The sequence below is a fragment of the Lipotes vexillifer genome, unplaced genomic scaffold (assembly GCF_000442215.2).
Source record: "Lipotes vexillifer unplaced genomic scaffold, Lipotes_vexillifer_v1.1 scaffold483, whole genome shotgun sequence".
Taxonomy (NCBI): domain Eukaryota; kingdom Metazoa; phylum Chordata; class Mammalia; order Artiodactyla; family Lipotidae; genus Lipotes; species Lipotes vexillifer.
The window spans coordinates 336,043-355,925 of record NW_006787688.1 but is presented as its reverse complement, the minus strand read 5'-3'; the positions used below and the strand labels follow the sequence as shown (position 1 = coordinate 355,925).

General features: G+C 38.1%; 1 protein-coding gene across 1 annotated transcript in view; it reads right to left on the bottom strand.

The window, feature by feature from the left end:
* CDH7 (cadherin 7) overlaps nt 1-19,883 on the bottom strand; it is a 123,732-nt gene that overhangs the window by 93,935 nt on the left and 9,914 nt on the right. Inside the window, exon 2 of the mRNA XM_007460479.1 lies at nt 17,012-17,416. Within this exon, the coding sequence (XP_007460541.1) occupies nt 17,012-17,416 (405 nt within the window). The remainder of the gene's footprint in view (nt 1-17,011; nt 17,417-19,883) is intronic.

Here is a 19,883-nt window from a genome sequence, read left to right as displayed (position 1 = left end):
TAAACACAAAATGATTTTTTCATAAGTGAAATAGCTCCGAATTTGTACCAAAAACCACATTCAAGTATATAAAATGCTCAAGGTAAAAACAGTTATCGTATGTACATTTGCATATATTTGCATGAAATTTATATGCATGGTCAGATTATATTCATGATATTTTAGAGAAAAATATAAGTGTTGTTAACCTGATTTCTTATTTAAATCGAAGTTTCTCTTCTCAATTACATCTTATCATCTACTAACTGTGGTTGACATAAAACTTAGTACATGTATATAAAATGAAAGGTTGAACAGGGCCAATCTAAGTAAAGGGCACTAAGCACCACCATCAAATCTTTCTGAGTACAGCCATAAGACAGAATTAAATTCGAGTTTGGCAGATGTTCCTCTAAAACACTACAGAGACTGTCAATTCCTCCCATTCTATCTCCGTCTTGGGCAGTTACTTATCTATATTTTATAGCTCCACGGACTTCCAAAAAGTATTGGGGAGGCCCATATGTGACGCAAGTGGAGACCACAAGTAGTACAACTGAATCAGTGTCAGAGATTTGGGGAGGAAAATCCTCTTATTGGCTTCTCTGCCGAAAGGCCAAGACTAGAAGCAAGACAACTGAGGATGCAAAATCTAAAGACGAATGCATTCTCAGTTTTAGGCAAGTGCTAACCTTGACCTTGTGTTTCCCTGACAGCAAGAGCCTTCGTAAGGGTGAGGGGCATAGGGCACAAAACTTAAAGCGGTACTCATTCTCATTCGTGTAAGTTCTGATGGTAGAGAACTATGAAGGATGGCATGTACCCCTGGGAAAACGAATACACCAGTTTCTCTATGCAGTTTTTTCCCATTTGGGTTTTGTAACTTAGCCCATCGTGTTCATGTGATACTGTATGAGTTCAGGGTAATGAGCTTTTGAATCAACATGGCACCAGCTCTTGATAAAAATAATAATGCTAGACACTTAGGTAAGCTTAGCATTTTGTTGTAGATCAGCCAGCATGAAGACAAACGAAAAGTCATTGACTCCCTGAAAAATACAGATTAAAATCACTAAATGGCTGATGACACTAAATGGCTGATGATCAAAGCAGAAAGAAATTTGAGTGAATTTAGTTTCTCTATGCAGACATTGTTACAAAACCAACAAAAGGGGCACTCATAATATTCTTAGGTACACTTATTTTTTAATATAAGAATGTGGTACACTTATGTACCATATTTTTATACACGTGTTTTAAGTTGAATAATAGTTATACTTTGGTGGTCTGTGGGAGCAGGGTATGAATTATTAGAATTCTCACATCATAATGTAGGGGATAAAGGAGAAAGATTACCCCCAAGTTATGGGACCTAACTGTAGTGAAGAGTTTGTGAAGCCAGAATATGTATTTTCTCCACTCAACTGGATACTTCTATTTAGATGGATAGATTTGCTCCAAGCTGAAGAGTTCTTCTTTTCACCTAAAGGCAAAGCCTTACCGTAGAGATCATATAATAAGCCTGCTATGAGCTTTTGGGTGGGTGTAGCTTTCATTTTATCTGGAAACCTTGAGGATTTTCATGTTCAAATGTATAGAATTTGCCCTTAAACTCATGTGGCTTTCACTTGGATACAGTCAACTGACTTGATTATTTTTATACGTGAAGAAATACTTAGCTACAGAAGCATTTCTTCAGCTTTATAGTGTAGAACTGCATTTTAGGAAGCCCCTCTCCCTTTGTACCATACATCCTTTGGATGATTTATTTCAGCATCCTGTCTTTCATTTTATTTATTTTTTAAAAAAGGAAAAATCATCTCCGGCCTTCTTTTTCCCTCTGGCTTTTCTTTAATTATACTGTAGAACACCTGCCTACCTGAGCGAATTCCTCTGCGATGACAATTCCTAGAAGACTAGCAATATTTCCCAATATGTACCCTCTGTGTCCCTCCTTGTGTGTGTAAGTAAGGCTATCAAAATTGCAAAATATTTGGTTTCTCCTTATTTATCTCTCCAATGACCCACATATACCAAAAATACCTGTTTCTGCAAATATTAAATTATATCAAGATGTTCAATCCCCTTTCTTCCCTCAAAATGTCAGAATTCCACTACTCCAAAAATGTTAGGCAAACAGTATTAATTCTCAACGGATGTTTAAATGCTACCATATTTGGAACAAAACTGAATTAATCAAACTCAGTTTCTGAATTCAGAACTTTATGGCATATAGGATGGGTAAAACTTAGCAAGAGGTTTGAGCCAAACTTCAGACTAAAGGAAGTTTTGACCTCAGGCATAATCTTTAAAAAAGAAAAAAAAGGGAAAGAAAGAAAGAAAATTAACTGAGAGATTAACAAGCAATCCCATTTCTCTAGCTCCATTAAGCATCACTTTTCCTCAGCAGAATCCTAATGGCACTGGAATCTCTTGCCTCCTGGGAAACTCTCAAAGATGTCATTCGCTTTCTAGATTTGGAAAGTATTTGAGAATAAAACAATCCTGTGTGTGTGTGTGTCCTGCCCTTTCTTCAAATCTGTGGTTTGAAAAGCTGTCCTATGGAATTTTAAATCTGATTTGATTCTGAATATGTAAAATTTAAAACAGCAGCCAAATCCTTAAAGTGTTTTTAGGGTATGTATCAAATATTACTCATCAATAATGACCAAGAGAAAGAGATTGTCCAAGTGTACTTCTCATCAGTAATTACCAAAAAAGAGTATATGCGTTGTAAATTCTGTTCCTAACCTAATATTGTATAAACATAACTAGTAACTGCTTTTCCCATCAAAAGTAACTGGTATTTAAGGTTTAGTATTTTATACATTTCAAAGTATTTTAACAGATATTGTCTGCTGGAGGTTCTGAGTCCAACTCTGTGGCGATGGGAGATTCGGCACCACCGTCCCTTCATAATAGATGAGCACACAAGGAAAGGAAATTTAAAGGACTTGTCTGTGGTCATGAAATGTGCCAATGTGAGGGACGCTGCTTGGGTTTCTCCTTGTTTTCTCCTTAGAGTACAGGTTGTTTTGAAACTATGCTTCAAAAAGAAAACACCTGACTCAGGTCAATTATAGAAAGTAGTGACGGACTGCAAAGTAAAAATATGTATCACTATAACAGCTAACCCTTCATGAATGTTTCCTATGTATCAGAGATGAAATACTTTACATATTATGCTATTTAGTTCTAACAACTGTATTACATAAGACCTATTATTAAACCCATTTTACAGAGATTAAGTCGACAGAAGCTGAGTACAGTTAACCCTCCGTATCCACAGATTATGCATTCCTGGGGATTCAGCCCACTTCGAAACCCACAGATAAGGAGGGCCAACTGTTCTAGGCCATTTTATATAAGGGACTTGAGCATCCTCAGATTTGAGTATCCTTGGGATGGGGGAGAGGGGGTCTTGGAACCAACCCCCTGCAGATACTGCGGGATGTTATTTCCAAGTAAGTGGTGATGGTGAGGGTCACATTTGGATCTCCTTGTTTTATGAATCTGAGTTAGGATTTCACAACTAACTAGGCTAAACTCCCTCTCAATGCACTGCCATAATCTACCAATTCATTACCATTTGTACTAGGTAATATATCCAAGGGTGATCATGTAAAATGCAAACTGTCACATAATTTCCAATTCCCTATGAGAAAACAAAACAAAAATCTTCCCTCTTATTTTTCTAAAGCCCTTATTTGTGGGGTTTAATCCCCATTTTCTTTTATCCTCTACACGTTTCTTATCAGACAACCAACTGAAATCATGCTGCTCTCTTTTGTGTTGAACATTCCAGAAAGCCGCAAAATAACCAATCTCCTTCCCCCCATCCCTTTTCTCTTCATTTATTTCCTTCAGTTGGGTTTACGGCAGGCTTTAAAACAGTGCCAGGGCCATCATAGGAATTCTGGGGATGGTAAAGTCTGTGATCCCAGGTCATCAGGGTGGGATAACTATCATTCAAAATCCAAACTTGTCTCCTGGGCCCCATGTCTTTCCAGTGGACTAGGCTGTAGCCTCAAAATAGGCTGAGAAACAGCAGTAGCTTCAGACACTCCCAATACAGCCCTGAGGAAATCATGCTCACTTGGATGCATCAGAGTCAGAAACATGTGGAAAACGCTGTATCCAGGGCCCACAGTCTGTCCGATGTGTTACTGATGCAACAGGCTGTCTCTCAGCCTGCAGACCTGTCTATGCCAAAGTATTCAGAGTTCTTAAAATTGCCCTAAATGTACTCTCGAACTTCTTACCGGAACACTGTTTGGTACTCTAGTTATATGGGCTGTATTTATGCAGTGTTTAGAATGACATATTAATAAATAAAGCAATCTATTTAAAAACAAACAAAAAATCTATGGAAAAGGCTACTTTAACTTTTAAAACCAAAGCAGAATGCTGAGACACCTGAAGGAACGAGTAAGAGAAAGCAAATACCAGTAGTGTGTGCAGGAAGCTTTCAGAATGTGCTGAGGAAGACAGACTAAGCTCCTCATTTACCATTTTTTTCCTGAGGAAAAAAATATTTGGAGAAATTGGTTTTGGCTTTTCTAGTTAACATTCAATTTTACTATAGCTTCCTCTTAGCATGTTCACTAGTTATTTTATGATCATATCTATTTAGTCCAAACCCTAATTTCTTCCTACATTGTTTTCTTCGAGAGATAATAATAATGCTAATAACAACAATAATAGGTAATGCAATCATGTCTTGTGTTAATGGCACAGTTCACATTAAGGGAAACAAAAGTCATGATTTTTCTCTTTTGAACTGATTGGATTGGTTATAAATTATCGAGGTTTAATCCTGATCATCATATTTCAGGACCTTGAGAAACACTGCTGAGTCTGAGGAGAGTTCTGGAAACCATGTCATAAATGAAATACCTGAGTTAAAGAGTTCTTTAGTCTTTTCAAGCACTCAGTTTAAATGGGGAGAGGTGATTACCAAGCAACTGCTTTCAAATATTTTAACAGCTAAATATAATTCAAGTTCCTAAAAGCAAGAGTTGTCCCAAAGCTTAATATCATCTCACACCACCACTCATGGCGTCCCATGATTTTGTGCTTCCCAGGCAATCAACAGCCATCCGTCCTGAACAACCAGGCACGACGCTTGGTCCAGGCACGATGCTTGGGAGTGGACGTGACCCCGTTCCTCACCAAACTGACTCACTTTTGGAAATACACTCCCTCCCTTTTACACTTTGTTTTATGCTTTCATATTTACCCTATCTTTCTCTTTATGCTCACTGCAGCCTTGTGAGGTTACTGTTGTTCCTATTTTATAAGTGAATGACATGAGAAAAGAAGGTATCTGCTTGAAGTCACACCATTGTTAAGTGACGGCCAGTACGCAAGCCCAACTCACATGACTATGAATTGTGTGTTTCCACCACACTTCCTGTCCCGACTAAAAAACAGACCTGAGGCTGCCTGATCAACCATCGGGGTACTGTACAAAGAATTCCTGAATTTAGAAAGAGACTAGAGCAAATGAGCTTTAGAGTTCCAAGCAGATCTACTCTGAAAAAGAATTAAAGTTAAAATAAGAATATATTATTTTTCTTTTGGATGAAAATATTTGATTTTGGATTGGCCAAAAAGTTCGTTCAGGTTTCCCTTAAGATCTTAGGGAAAAATCTAAATGAACTTTTTGGCCAACCCAATATTATAACATTTCGAATTCAATATTAAGGACACGTGATTTGAAAAAAAAAAAATCATTATATGTGAAACTGAGCAGGACCCTGTAGGGCTCCTGGGCACAGAAGCCTTTCTGTGTCCCCAATTTCTTGTTTGTAGGGAATAGGCTTCAGCCTCCATGACGTTCCCTGAGCTCCAAAGGGCAGGTTCAAACATTTGCTAATCGGGGAAGGGAGGGGATGCAGAGACAAGGGAGGAGCAGTCAAGAAACAACAGTGCAGCCTTGGGGCAGGGTCCTGGTTCCTCCTCAAGGGATACACAGAACAATATCTTTGAGCTCTTCTGCGGAAATAAACCCCCCCAACAAATGCAAGACGTTAACTACTTGATGAAGCATTCTTCATTCCAGAGATGTCAGTTTGATAACCTTGAGAACCACAGAAGCTCATCAGGAGACCACCTGAGGCCGGATTAAAGGAATGAAGGCCCTTCACACACCCTGATCCTAATCAGCAACCCCGCCCTTGAACCAATGCCATAAAACACCTCACCAAATCCACCCCCAGATTGGGATACACAGTTTTGAGGGCATTAGCCCACTGTGTCCCCCTTTGCCTGGCAAAGCAATAAAGCTATTCTTTTCTACATCACACAGAACTCTGGCTCCAAGATTCTATCTGGCACTGGTGCACAGAGGCCGAGTTTCAGCATCATATGTGATATTGTGTATCTCGTGACCCAAAATACACAAAATACTTTTTTTTTTTTTTTTTGCTCAATTCCAAGAGAGGTCATTGCTTGAAAAAATAATAAAGAGAGCTACTGCAGGACTGTTGAAGCCTCTGAGGTAGCTTACACTCCTCCCCCCACAAAGCTTCCATTTCTCCTACACATTCTCCAGCTCTGGATAGAAAGTTAAAACTAGAGGGCTGTGGAAAACTAGACTTGATGAGTGTGTCCAGAGTTTACAGGAAAATCAAACTTAGACATAAGTCAGAAGCCATAGACAGTGTGAAGAGAGTAACACTGAAAAAAAAAAAATATATATATATATAAAACATGATATTAATCATGTGACTATTAGTTCCCTTTCGTTTCTCATCATGAATCCCACTGTGAAATCTTAATTGGATCTGAAACATAATGCACTTCCTCCTCTGACCCTAACCCTGACTCTTCACTTCTTTGTATATATTTTCCATCATCAATTGTACTCACATTTCCAACAAATGATCAAATCAATGGGAAAAACCAGCCTTGTTTCAGATCATTACACTCCACAACTGCTCTCCCAAATTCACTGAACACAGCGTTATGCCATAGCCAGAAGTCTATTTGCAGGTGTTACAATGATTAACCAAAAAGATACCTTATCCTTTGTAATAAGGCTTGTATTTTTACTTTCAGTGTCAAGCTTTGCGATACTATCCCATCATTCGACACAAATCTTTGTAAAAAGCACTTTTCCAAGGTTGTAGTATCTACTCGACAATTCAAGTTACTTTTGTTTTAGACATGGTTCTGTTTCTTTATATAGTCCATGTATGATTTTAGCATTACAAATAAGCTCTCTCCATGTGCTGCAGTCATGTGATTATTTCTCATCTGTTTCTTCAGTAATCATCTTTAACTATTGATGGCTTCACTTTTCTTAGATAGAATTACGTTGAATCCCAATGCCTAGAGCTCACCAGTATCTGCTTCTCCTGAATAAGCAAAATGAGTTAGCCACCTAAATTCAGCTGTTATGATTCAGCTGAGAAAATTATACAAACTGTTAAGGAGAGAGTGTATGAAATACAGAACTGAGTTTCTCAGATACATTATGAAAAAGAAAATGTCAACTTTTACTCCTTCATTTCAAAGAACCAAGTGTAATCTCTCACTCTCCACACAGATTCTGCTCCAGTGTGGACCCGTAAATGACTCACAAATCAGAAAAATCTAATTTAAGTATGGTTTGACAAATTTCACTAGTGATCATCACAAATCTTTCAAACTCACATCTGTCGAACATTATGTATGTGTTGTCCAAATCTTGATTGTGTGTTTTCAGTTAAATACCTTAAAACATGTCAGCATTTTAACTAAGAAGACAAGTAAATACCCTAAGGGAAGCATTCTTATCAGATAATTGTGCACTGTTTACACACAAAACTTGCTGGAATGATGTTGATCATTTTGGTTCTTGTAATTACCATTCCTGTAACACAGCCCCATCTTGAGAAATTACTCTTCTGCATTTATCTTACAGAAGACAAGGATTCTAGCTTAACTAGAAATGTAGATGGCCTCCCTCATACTATCTTGGTTTTTTCCCCACCGCAGATCATTTGGGCACTCTGTTATTTGTTGGTGTGGTGACAGGAGAGACAATAACCCTCAGGCTTTTGTTCTGAGAAGACCTAAGGCTGGCTGAGGCCAACATGAGTATTTTCCTGACCATTTCCTTTTCTCTAGCTATTATTTACTGGAATGTGTTCAGACCTTCTCTTATATTGAAATGTTAAGCCATGAGGTACAAAAGTAAGCTAAGCTGAGGCTTGAGCCTATCTTGCTCCATCTTTCCACACCAGCTCACTAGAGTACTACACTGCAGTGTAGGGCCAACCAGCTACCAATGCTCCTAATCTCTTTAACCCCTTCAGGGATGGGCTAATGGTCTTCCCACTTGTTTGAAGGTGTACTTTTATCAGTGAAAACTCCTTAAGTGTATTATATATTTCATATACCAAAAACTAGAATTTTTTAAAGATGAGATTATTTTTAATTGAAGTCCTAAATATTTTCTCTCTAGACTCTCAACAGTTTGTTATTTTTCCATACCCTATTCTGGAAATTTCTGTTCTAGGGTTCATTTTGAATATTTCTGTGTCCTGGCTTAAATACCATTTTAATCTCTCCATTATCATCATGCCCTATTATTCTAACTATGTTCAGTTTCCAGATTTATTAAATTTTAGAAAGTAGTATGTAATAATTTGAGAGCCCTTGTAAATGTATCTATCCTCTCTTGAACATATGCCATTTTAAAGGTAAAGGTTTCAAAAACATATGTTCAGAGGCCTTGATAATAATGCAACTAAATCTGACACTATGAAGAAAAAATTATTTTTATAGACGTAAAACACCTTATTAACATTTTTCCAGAAATTTAGTTTCCGGATTTGCCTTCTAACTCTTCTGAATTATATCTCTAATGACTGTCCCCCTCCTCTCCTTATTTTACTTCCAAATGTATCTTTTACCTCATCTCCAATATAAGAACTCCTCCTTCCTAAATCACAAGGCTTTTCTGAAGATTAATCAGTAATGACTGTGAATCAGAAATGTTATAGGCTCTACCAAGAATCATTAAGAGAAATTCTCATTACTAAACCTTTCAAACATTAAATAGAATACTATTCATTATTTAGACTTCAGCTCTCTTATGAATATATTAAAATGTAAGACATTCGACTGCATTCTCTTGAGCTATACTTCTTTCACCTTAGCCGACTGTACCTATTATTTTCCAAAGCAATGTTTTATTTATAATCATGAGGGTTAAATATCTGTGGCACACTGTACAGTATAAAACAGTTCTTTAGGGCTTCCCTGGTGGCGCAGTGGTTGAGAGTCCACCTGCCGATGCAGGGGACACGGGTTCGTGCCCCGGTCCGGGAGGATCCCACATGCCGCGGAGCGGCTGGGCCCGTGAGCCATGGCCGCTGAGCCTGTGCGTCCGGAGCCTGTGCTCCGCAATGGGAGAGGCCACAACAGTGAGAGGCCCACGTACTGCAAAAGAAAAAAACAAAAAACAAAAACAAAAAACACAGTTCTTTATATTTTGTAAGCAATGGGAGAAAGCGCTTATTTAAATATAGATCAGTAGACATCTTCTTGGAATCCTAGACTACAGAGAGTTGTCTTGCATGGTTCAGAAGGAAAAAAAATCAATTTCTCTGAGACATCCTAAATTGATGTGCTTTTGAGAAACAAGATCAATTACTACATAAAAGTAAGGATATTACCTGACAGCATTTTAGATTTAAATTCCATCCACGTTTCAGACAAACCCACAACCTCATCCTAAAAATGGACAGTGGACCTTAATGAATCATTCAATACACATCCCTCAAACCAGCGGTAATATTTATTCGAATCTATAACGACAGCTTAGATAATTTTATACCTCCCTTCAGGATTTCGACACTTTCAGATGTTTTTTCAGCAGAAGAACGTGGTAGATACCCCCTTGACCAAGTGATCAAAGTCAACATCAGTATGAATGAGTCCTAGCAACATCCTGTGCCTCCTGACAAGATGCAGTGAGGAAGGTGCACCACCACTTCTGTGGAATTCTTGCCCAAACTACTGACACATCACCTGACACGTCTACAATAGAAAGAAGCATGAAATTAACCCAGAGTGTGACAGACTCCACCAAATTACTAGTCAAGAAGGACAAGAGATGACTTGAGGAGACAAGACAAATGCAAGACATCATACTGGATTGGCTTCTGCCAGAAAAGCCACTTTCCTGTAACAACTGGAAAATTCTGAGTACAACCCCTTGATGAGTAAAGAGTACTATACCAATGTTAATTTCCTAGTTTAAACAATAGGTACAGTCATGTACGATACTAGCATTCGGAGAAACCGGGTCCTGGCATGATATGTCGCAACCTATATGTAAGTCTGAAATGATTTCAAAATAGTTTTAAAATTTTACCTATGTGATCTCTATTTTACAGGTGAGAAGATTGTAATTTATTGCATTTTAGAGCATTGCTCAAAATAATGAGGAACTTGCCAGTATAACCCAGGGTTTCTGCTTACTGAGCTTTCCACTATATAAAGCTTTCCACTATATAAAGCACCCAATATAGTTTTAGAAGACTCTGTCCTACTGGGGTTTTGGGGGGTTTTTTGTTTGTTTTTTTAGCCACGCTGCACGGCATGCGGGATCCCAGTTCCCCCTGCAGTGTAAGGGTGGAGTCTTAAAACACTGGACCGCCAGAGAAGTCCCTAGTTTCTAAGAAGATAATCCCCCCACTTTTTTTTTTTTTTTTTTTCTTATCCCCCCTTTTTTTTTTTTTTTTTTTTTTTTGTCTCTGATATGGAGACTGAATAAAAGGATCATGAAATCACAGAGGTTTTCCAGGTATCCTCATGCAAGCGTTTGTTCACAGACCCATGAATTAGTGCCTCTGGTTTACCCACCTCCACAGCCGTAGATCAGCGGCAGGACTGACTGTTCTCCATTGCCATCTGGTTACCTGCTTGGCTTATCAACCAGACTGAATGTTATGAAAGAGGAGAGTTTATTTTTTTTAAACTCTTTTATCTAGCACAGTCCCTAACACAGCAGGTGTTTAATAAGGATTTGAAGAAGAGAAGGAAGGGGAAGAAAGAAAACACAGGACAGGCTGCACGGCATGCAAAAGAGTTTAAGCGTATTTATACAAACTACTGTTTCTCTCCAGTGATCACAATCATTATGACAGATAATCAATGTAAATCAGACAAAATGATTAGGATGAAATTTCTCCCACTCTAGTACTCAACTATGTACGCTTGAACCAGCAAAGGCTCAGTGACTGTCCTGCTCATCTAATTCTGTCATTTATCTTGGTGACTTACAGACACCGCTGCAGATTCTGTGACTCCATATCAATGAGCACAGCATAGAAAGCTGACCAAAAAATTATAGTGCACTTACTATAGAAAGGCCTCATATCATCCTTTTAGTTGGTATCTTGTCTTTGCACTTAAAAACTCAACATAAATACAATGTAAAAACACAACGGGTATAGACTGAATTTAATTTTTCTTTTATGATTTTTGCTTCTATCATCACCAAATGGGTAACAAGTGTGTATAAACACACACATTAAAGAAGACAGCATTTTTAAACGATTTTGGTCAACACAAACAATCAGAAAATAGAGCCAATCTAGGCTATCTAGTTTGACTATAATTAGGTTTATAACTGTAAGTCCCTATCCTCCAACTTTTAGTTGTGTAGTAGCACATGTAAAGTACTTGGTAGCTAACTACAACCTTCATTTCTAACCTAAGATAACTTTGAAGAGAAAATAAGCTATATTAAACTGAATTAATGGTAGGTGTCTGCATTTTAGTGGCAAAGCCTGATATATTTTATTTTCATTATGGTTTTGAAAGAACATACAAAGACTTGGGGTTCTTGATTTTATGTGGAGAAAATGCATTTACCACTTGATAGTTATACTGGAGTTTTATAAGAGCTAAAATTAGCTGCCAAAAAAATATTTCTAAGAGTCTGAACTTATTTGCATCCCACAGAGCTTATCCATGTCCAAATTCCTTTTGAAGCCACCAGGAGTTCCACACTTCTACCAGCAAAGTAACAAGAAGATAAAAACAAGGGTCTTCACAATTCACTCTGGTTATAAAAATGTTATGAAAATGGGTTTCCTATGCATACACAAGGAAAACAAACTATTTGCTTTCCTCTAAGACTGGAACCAATTTCAGGTAATCTACATATTTAAGAGGATGCTTTTGCTGTTTTTTTCCCCCTGAAATCTATAAAATGTAAATTTTACCATGATATAAATGCTCTTCCCTAAGTACTTAATATTTGGGATTATTTTCTTTTTGTGTATCTAATATGAATTAGCCCCGCTAAGGAATCTCATTTATAACCCAATTCTTTTAATGCAACCTCTTTTCAAGATGAAAATTTCTTTTCTGGAACACTGAACAGAGCTTTGGTGATCAGGAGACAGAGAATCTCTCGGTGAGAGATATGGCTGAGGTGTAATTAAATGCATCAAAGATGCTCACCAACACTTTCAAGCCAGGTGAAATTGAGAACAGAGTGAATCCTATACTGCACTCCTCTGTCTTTGATTTCGACTAGGGCAATAGGCATAAATTCTCCCTGAATGAGGAGGGAAGAAAGGGGAGTAGCAGGAAAGGCAAGAGTGATGTTAACAGCTAGAGAAGCAGACTGTGGAAGAGGAAGGAAACACACATTTCAGTGCAAGTGATAGCCTGGAGCACAGCAAACGGCTGGCAGCCCATTACACGGAGCAGAAATGAAAAACACTTAATACCTGGAATTGAGGCTGGGTGGTTTTGTAGACAAAATTTTTTGTCAGACGGTTAGGGGACATTAAGTGAGAAATGCCAAGGTGAGGAAAAGACTGGACTACAAAAGTACAGTGTGATGCAATCAGATGGCTGGAAACTGCTATTTCCTATGCACTTCAAGAGCCAGGTCAGGGTGATATAAAGTCACAGGGAGAAAAGGATGGCCTCTCCACTTCATTGCCCCTGTAGAGGGACAAGAAAACAGGTATGGCAGCAATTAAGAAATACTTTTAAGGAAAGGTGCACTACTATTCTTTAAAACAGAGCTCCATACAGCACGGTGACTCTAGTTAAATATATCATACTGCACATTTGAGAAAGTTGCTAGGAGAGTGGATCTTAAAAGTTCTCAACACAAGAAAAAACTTTGTAACTATGTAGTGACAGATGTAAATTAAGACATCGTGGTCATTTCTCAATTTATACAAATATCCAATCATTATGCTGTACACCTGAAAATAATATGTCAATTACACCTCAATCAAAAAAATGAGCTCCATCAGAGTAATGACTAATGACACCTTCCTTATGTCCACACATTTAGACTCAGCAGTTTATCAACTCGTATCACAAGAAAACGATGGGATGCTAATGATAAAGCTCAGATCCTAACCTAGACCAGAGGTCTGTGCCCTGGAGGCCTCTTGGTGAAGGTTCTAGAAGCACTCCTGGCCCTTTCCAACAGACTGTTCTACTTCGGTCTTGAGTTATCATGTTAAACAAACTCAGTAAATTGGCTAAAATAATAAGGTCATAAGCCATTTTGGGACCTCTCTATCCTCAATGCCTAAAACACCAAATTTTATTTACGTGTAGAATAATTTAACTGATCTTGTTGGGCATCAGCCATTAATATGGTCTCCAAATTTGAAGGCTAAAAAAAACCCGTTTAGACATGATTTCCTTGTGTTTAAGGACTGAATCATTTACCCACTAACCATATTTTTGCCATAGTCTTATCCTATACAAATATAAAGACAAGCTGTATTTCCATTCACATCCAACACAGACTGCTCCTCTAATAAACTGCATTAAGTTTAAAATAATGTCTACTTTCATCTGAAGGATCACAAATATAACACTGGACACAACACAATAGATTATTCACAACCCAGTTAATTTATAATTAAAAGGTAGTGAGGGCTTCCCTGGTGAGGCCAGTGCTCCGCAACGGGAGAGGCCACAACAGTGAGAGGCCCGCGTACCGCAAAAAAAAAAAAAAAAAAGGTAGTGAAATAAATATCATGATGTCTAGATTAACGTATGTTCCAAATATTTTTATCTCATTATTTATCAGTAAAAAAACGAACTACGGACGTCATTATTCCCATTTTAAAGATGAGGAAGCTACAGTTTAGTAATATTAGGCAACTTAACCAAAATCATACAACTAGTAGGAAATGCCTGAGTCAGCAATAAAACTGAAGTCAATTTGACGCACACTGTATGTATCCACTATGTGATTAGATAAAGCCATCAAGTTTACCAAGGTCATCATTTATATTTTCCAAATTACCCAAATAGCTATGTTTTGTCAGGAAGACTCATCTAACCAGCATAGGTTAAATATGCATCTGTGAAAAGTAATGAGTAGGTTCCTTCTTTTCTTCCCTTGCTTATCTGCTTATCCATTCTTCCACTCTTCATCTAGAATCTTCTGTTCTCTCAGTCCTGTAGAAACTTCTGGTCATAGCCATTACCTCCCTCAAGGTAAAAAAAGGAAGATATATCTATTGTACATACCCAAGTGATCAAAAGTGTACTGAAGTCAAGATTATTCCTATAACTCTGCCTATTCAGACCACCAACCTAAAAAAGACTCATCATCTCAGACAACCTAAAGGATTCACGCTCTCAGCCACCTTTTCTCAAGCGAATGTAAATTGCTCCTTTTAAAGCCTTTCATTTGTCTCCTCTATAAACTCTCTTTCCATCTCAAATTATTTTATTGCCCCTTTTCTGTACTTTAATCAATTCAGAGATTTTTAAAACCTATTTCCATCCTGGGCTTCCCTGGTGGCGCAGTGGTTGGGAGTCCGCCTGCCGATGCAGGGGACGTGGGTTCATGCCCCGGTCCGGGAAGATCCCACATGCCGCGGAGCGGCTGGGCCCGTGAGCCATGGCCGCTGAGCCTGCGCGTCCGGAGCCGGTGCTCTGCAACGGGAGAGGCCACAGCAGTGCGAGAGAGCGCCGCGTACCGGAAAAAAAACAAACAAACAAACAAAAAACCTATTTCCATCCTGAACATTTTACTGTGAAGGGCAGTGTTGAACTCCTCATATACAGCATTCAAGAGATAAGCACAAACTTGTTTCCTGCCACATAAAATCTGCTAAACAATTGTCTCTGATTAATTGAAAAGGAGGCACAGAATACGTGCTACCTTATCAAGGAACCACACAACTTCTCTTAGAAAAATAACAACAGCACATAGCCCAGTACCTTCACATGCATTTGGAATTTAAGTAACCTAGAGACATGCATTCATAACTTTAAACTGACTTACAGGGATTATTTCGATATAAGCATTTTAAATTGTTATGGTGAAGGGTACAAAATTTAAAATAAGGGTTCTTTTTTTAATTTTAAATTACACTGATTTCAAAATGTCAACCTCACCCAAGCAACTCCATTTAAAACCAAATTAATGGGAGTATTTTAGTCGTGTTTAGAAAATTGGACACTTGTGCAAAAGCGTGATTTCACCTAATAACTACAGATCCTTATGAAGTAATTGAATTATTATAGACCTGTCCACTGAAAAAAGTTTGATGAATTTCTCAAATTTTCATTAAAAATGAATGAAATTCTGAGCTAGATTCTTAGTCACTAACAGTGCATAAGGTTACTGCTTTCACTTGATTTACAAGAAAACGAGATGGAGAGATTTAATACACGTAAAGTATAAATGATGGTGCTACTGATAACAGTAGAATGGCTATGAAAAGAAATATATACATGCACCAAAAAAAAATTGTGTACAACCTTTCTTAGGGCAGAAAAATGCTACGACCAGGCTAAAAGAATTCCTAATCCACACCCCCAGAAAACTTTAATGTATTCAAATCCTTTTGTTTACAATACAGTACCAGTATTTGTATAATATAGAGGCGTTCAAAGGAAAACAAGCATATATATAATAAAGATTACCTTGACTTATGTAGATACCTATCAAGAAAAATAGATTTTTTCACCCTTACCTAAGGTCTATTCAAATGAAACGATGACCCATGGAATAAACTGCAAAGATTCTTCCTCAACCATTCACAGTTGAAAATATACTCAGGGAAAAATTCCTCAGTTTGCTGTGCTTCACTTTATCAGGCATAGATGCATAAAACTGACAGTGAAAAGCATAAATGCAGATGTGTATACATGTCTCACCAACACACTCCACTTAGAAACCCTCCACCAGTGCACAGCACCAAGTTGAAAAAGCTCAGGAAATCTTCACAGACATGAAAATAATCAAACCTGCAACAGACTAGAAAGTGGGAACACAGTACCAGGATGGTCGGGGAAAAGGCCACGCCTCCTAAAGCACCCTTCAGTTCAAAAGGAAGCCCCTACCCAGATACACAACCAGAAAGAAGCTGTGAAAAAAAAAAATCTCCATCTGGCTACCACTTGGCCGCCAAATAAATACACCCCAAACTGCCCACTGTTGGTCTAATATCACTTCTCATGGACTTCTGTTCACGTTCATTTTTAACCAAAATGTAATTTTGAAAAGCAAATTTTAAAAATCCATTAACACAAGACTACCACTAAGAAATGTAGGTTTGAACTGCTCGTGATTTAGAAGCAATAGGCACAATAATTACACTTCGCAATTTTTAACTGCAAGTATCAGAAAAGGATATGTAAGCATAAAGTTAGTATGAGCATTATTCAACTACTAACCCCCAGAAAGAAGCTCAAAAAGCAACTGGCTGTAAGAACCCATTACTCTTCACTTATTAGTGAATATTCTTGCTCTAATCTTGGAAATGACAGCTTTACTAACATGCCACAATCACGGTAAACTAGGCATCTGCAGGATCCTCACCTGTTCCTAGGAATAAAGCATCACTCCCTAAATTGTGGCTACACGGGATGAATAACACCTGGGTTACAGTTTCAGTGTGGCTAACGAAGGCCATAACCCTCGCAATCGTTCGTGTTTTCCATCCCCAAAGCAAACATTAGCAGTTCTCCATTCAACCACAGACATTCACAACAATCATTTGTGACTTCGAAAGGCCAAACGCCCTACCTTTCCTACATAGAGGGGGTCTGAACCCATGTACTCCTCCAGCACAAAGAACTGATTCCACACCCAGCTGCGCTTGGTCCGGGACCTCCCTGATTGGAAATAGGGCTTTGATCTGGACCTTGAGAGTTCTGCTTGACTCATCCCAGAAAAACACAGGAAAAGAGCTATTAGCTGCAGAAAATGGCAGAACTCCACTTTGCCCAACTTCATCTTTTTTTTTCTTTCTTTTTCCTGTGTAAGAAAAAAACCTTGACAAGAGAAAAGGCACAGTTCCAGTTGGCTTAGTAGCTCTTGCCTCCGGCAGGGTGTCAGCTGGGAGTCCAGAGATAATAATTCGTAGAGTGTCCGGTTGGGAGAGGTCACAACTGCTGAATAACCTTCGCCAAAGAATGGTGTAATAGGTACCTATCAGAACAAAGAGAAGGGCTGGTGTCAGAAACCGAAACACACAGTAACGTTTAATTTCCTTTCATTTACTAACTTACTCTTGATCTTCCCAATATATCATTATTTGTATCAGCATTAAAATATGAATCATAAACATAGATATAAAATTGCACAAACTGTTGCCATATTCATAAATGACATAAATACTGCTGATGCAGAATTATCCTGATTCCATAATATAACCTTAAAATTTCGTGGCTCTTCTAGTGCATCCTAATTTTGAGCATATGATTTAATACAAATGGAGCAACACATCAGTTAAAAAGTCATTTTAATGCTGGCGGTTATTTTTCTTTCCTATTATAGTCAGTTTCATTCACTGGTATTAGAATATGAAAGCCAAGCAGCTCAAAGCAGGGATTTAACCAAATGGAAAGGACATATGCGGGCTGAAATCTCTTCTGTGAAACTGTAAAGAGAAATAAAGAGGTATGAGGTGCTTCAAAACCGGTTGATTGATTCTGAGTCACAGAACACCAGCTGTTTTGACGTGTTCTGATTTGATTGTGATCAGCTGAAAAGCTCAGTGGTTTCCAATTTCTACCCTTCAAACTTATTGTCATGTGTGCTGTGTAGCATGTTCGGTTATTCTATTGCACTGCAGTTATTTGCTCCTTTACAAATATTTATTGAACCTCTTGCAGAATGGCTTGTACGTAGTAGGGTCTTTCTCCATCAACATTGATGGGGTTGAATTATATTGATCATCAGAGGGCTGAGAAGACTCTATTTGTAAGCCTGATTCATAGTTCTATGCACCCAGGAGGTGCCTTAGCAGCAGCAGAGAAAATCTTTTACCCTAAAGTATAGTTATTTCAGTTACAGAATTCTGATTATGCAAGAGATATACAATCAGTTTACAAAACCAACTTCCCAATACACCCCAAAACACAGAGGAATGAAAATGTATGACAGTGTTCACTTAAATCACTGCACTGCACGTTGGTTTATGAATTCATTTGACAACCTATAAATAAATCAACAATGGGATAATTAAGGTGAAGGATTAACACTTTTTTTTTGAGGAACAGGAGAAAAATAGTCTTAAGAATATGAAGCCACACGATAGCTCCCGATCATGCAGAAAATACACTATCTTTATGCCAACTTTTCCATCCTTCTACCTTCTCTCCTGTAACAGCAATGTCTGCTACTCGTGAAATGATTTCTGACAGTCAAATTGCTTATGGAAAATGCCATATATAGTACAAGAAAGGTGAAATGTACTAAACATGTTAAAATAGTCCACACAACTGGAAGAAACAGGTTGCATGTACTCTGAGTTCTATTCAAATGAACATACTCCTGTTAAAGATACCTCTGTAAAGCTGTGAAATTCCAAAGGACATTCCAGAATAACCCACGTAAAGCTAATTGATGTGCTCTTAGAACTCCCAGAAAGGATAAACTATGATTGGAGCATATTAACTGCAGTCTGTGCACTGAACACCGTCTCCTAGAATCCAGACCTCCCCTCTGATGATCAAAAATGAATTTGGTCCATTTAGAAATCACTCTAGAAGGGTGAGTTGTTCCACCCTTAGAATTATAAGCAAGACATAACTTGGGGTCATCGACTGATATTCCATTGGAGGCCCCTCAGTTAGGTTGGAAGTTCATTGTAGGTTGGTCTGAGCTAACCCACCTAAGAGACAAGTTACCTGTCTCAGTTTACCTGTAGTTAAAGAAGTCAAGTAGATACTTAAACTAGGAAATGTGCACTGGTGTAGGGATTCATCTGTGATGACTGGGAATGAGGACCAAGGTACTCGTGGTGAGTGGCCTTTAGGAGGAAGCACAGGGATGGGCATGGGGCCCCCTTCACAAACCAGGTTCCTGGGGATGGGGGATGGGTGGGTTAGGGTTGTGGTGACCGGACTGAGACCAGCACAAGACCCCTTCAGCCGAAGAACATTTCTAGTTTCACCACTCCCCTTCCTCAAGAGACAATGAATTTTCTCATAAAAACAAGGCCATAAATGCTTTAGTCCCTAAAACAAAATGTTTTAAAATGTGATATGGCCAAATGATGTTATTTAGCCTACTCTATGGATTAAGGGAACTTGATAACATTGTTTCAGTGTGAAAATGTACCCAACCTCTAAAAAACTAAATAGCAAATGAACTTTTTGGAATTTTCGATTTGGGGAGTTGTTATAATTAAACACTGGTAAAGTCTGCGGGCATATGCCTCAGACAAAGATTCAAATTCTGAGACTGTCATGTCTTAGCTATGTGATCTTGGACAAGATTTTTAAATTCTAAGAAGTTTCAGAGATGAATCCTCAAGCCTCCCACTTATAAAATGAAAATGTTAATAATTTGATCTAATTCATAGGATTAAATAAGCAGATCATAAAAAGCTAAGGATGGCGCCTGGCACAACTAAAAGCACTATATATATATATATATATATATATATATA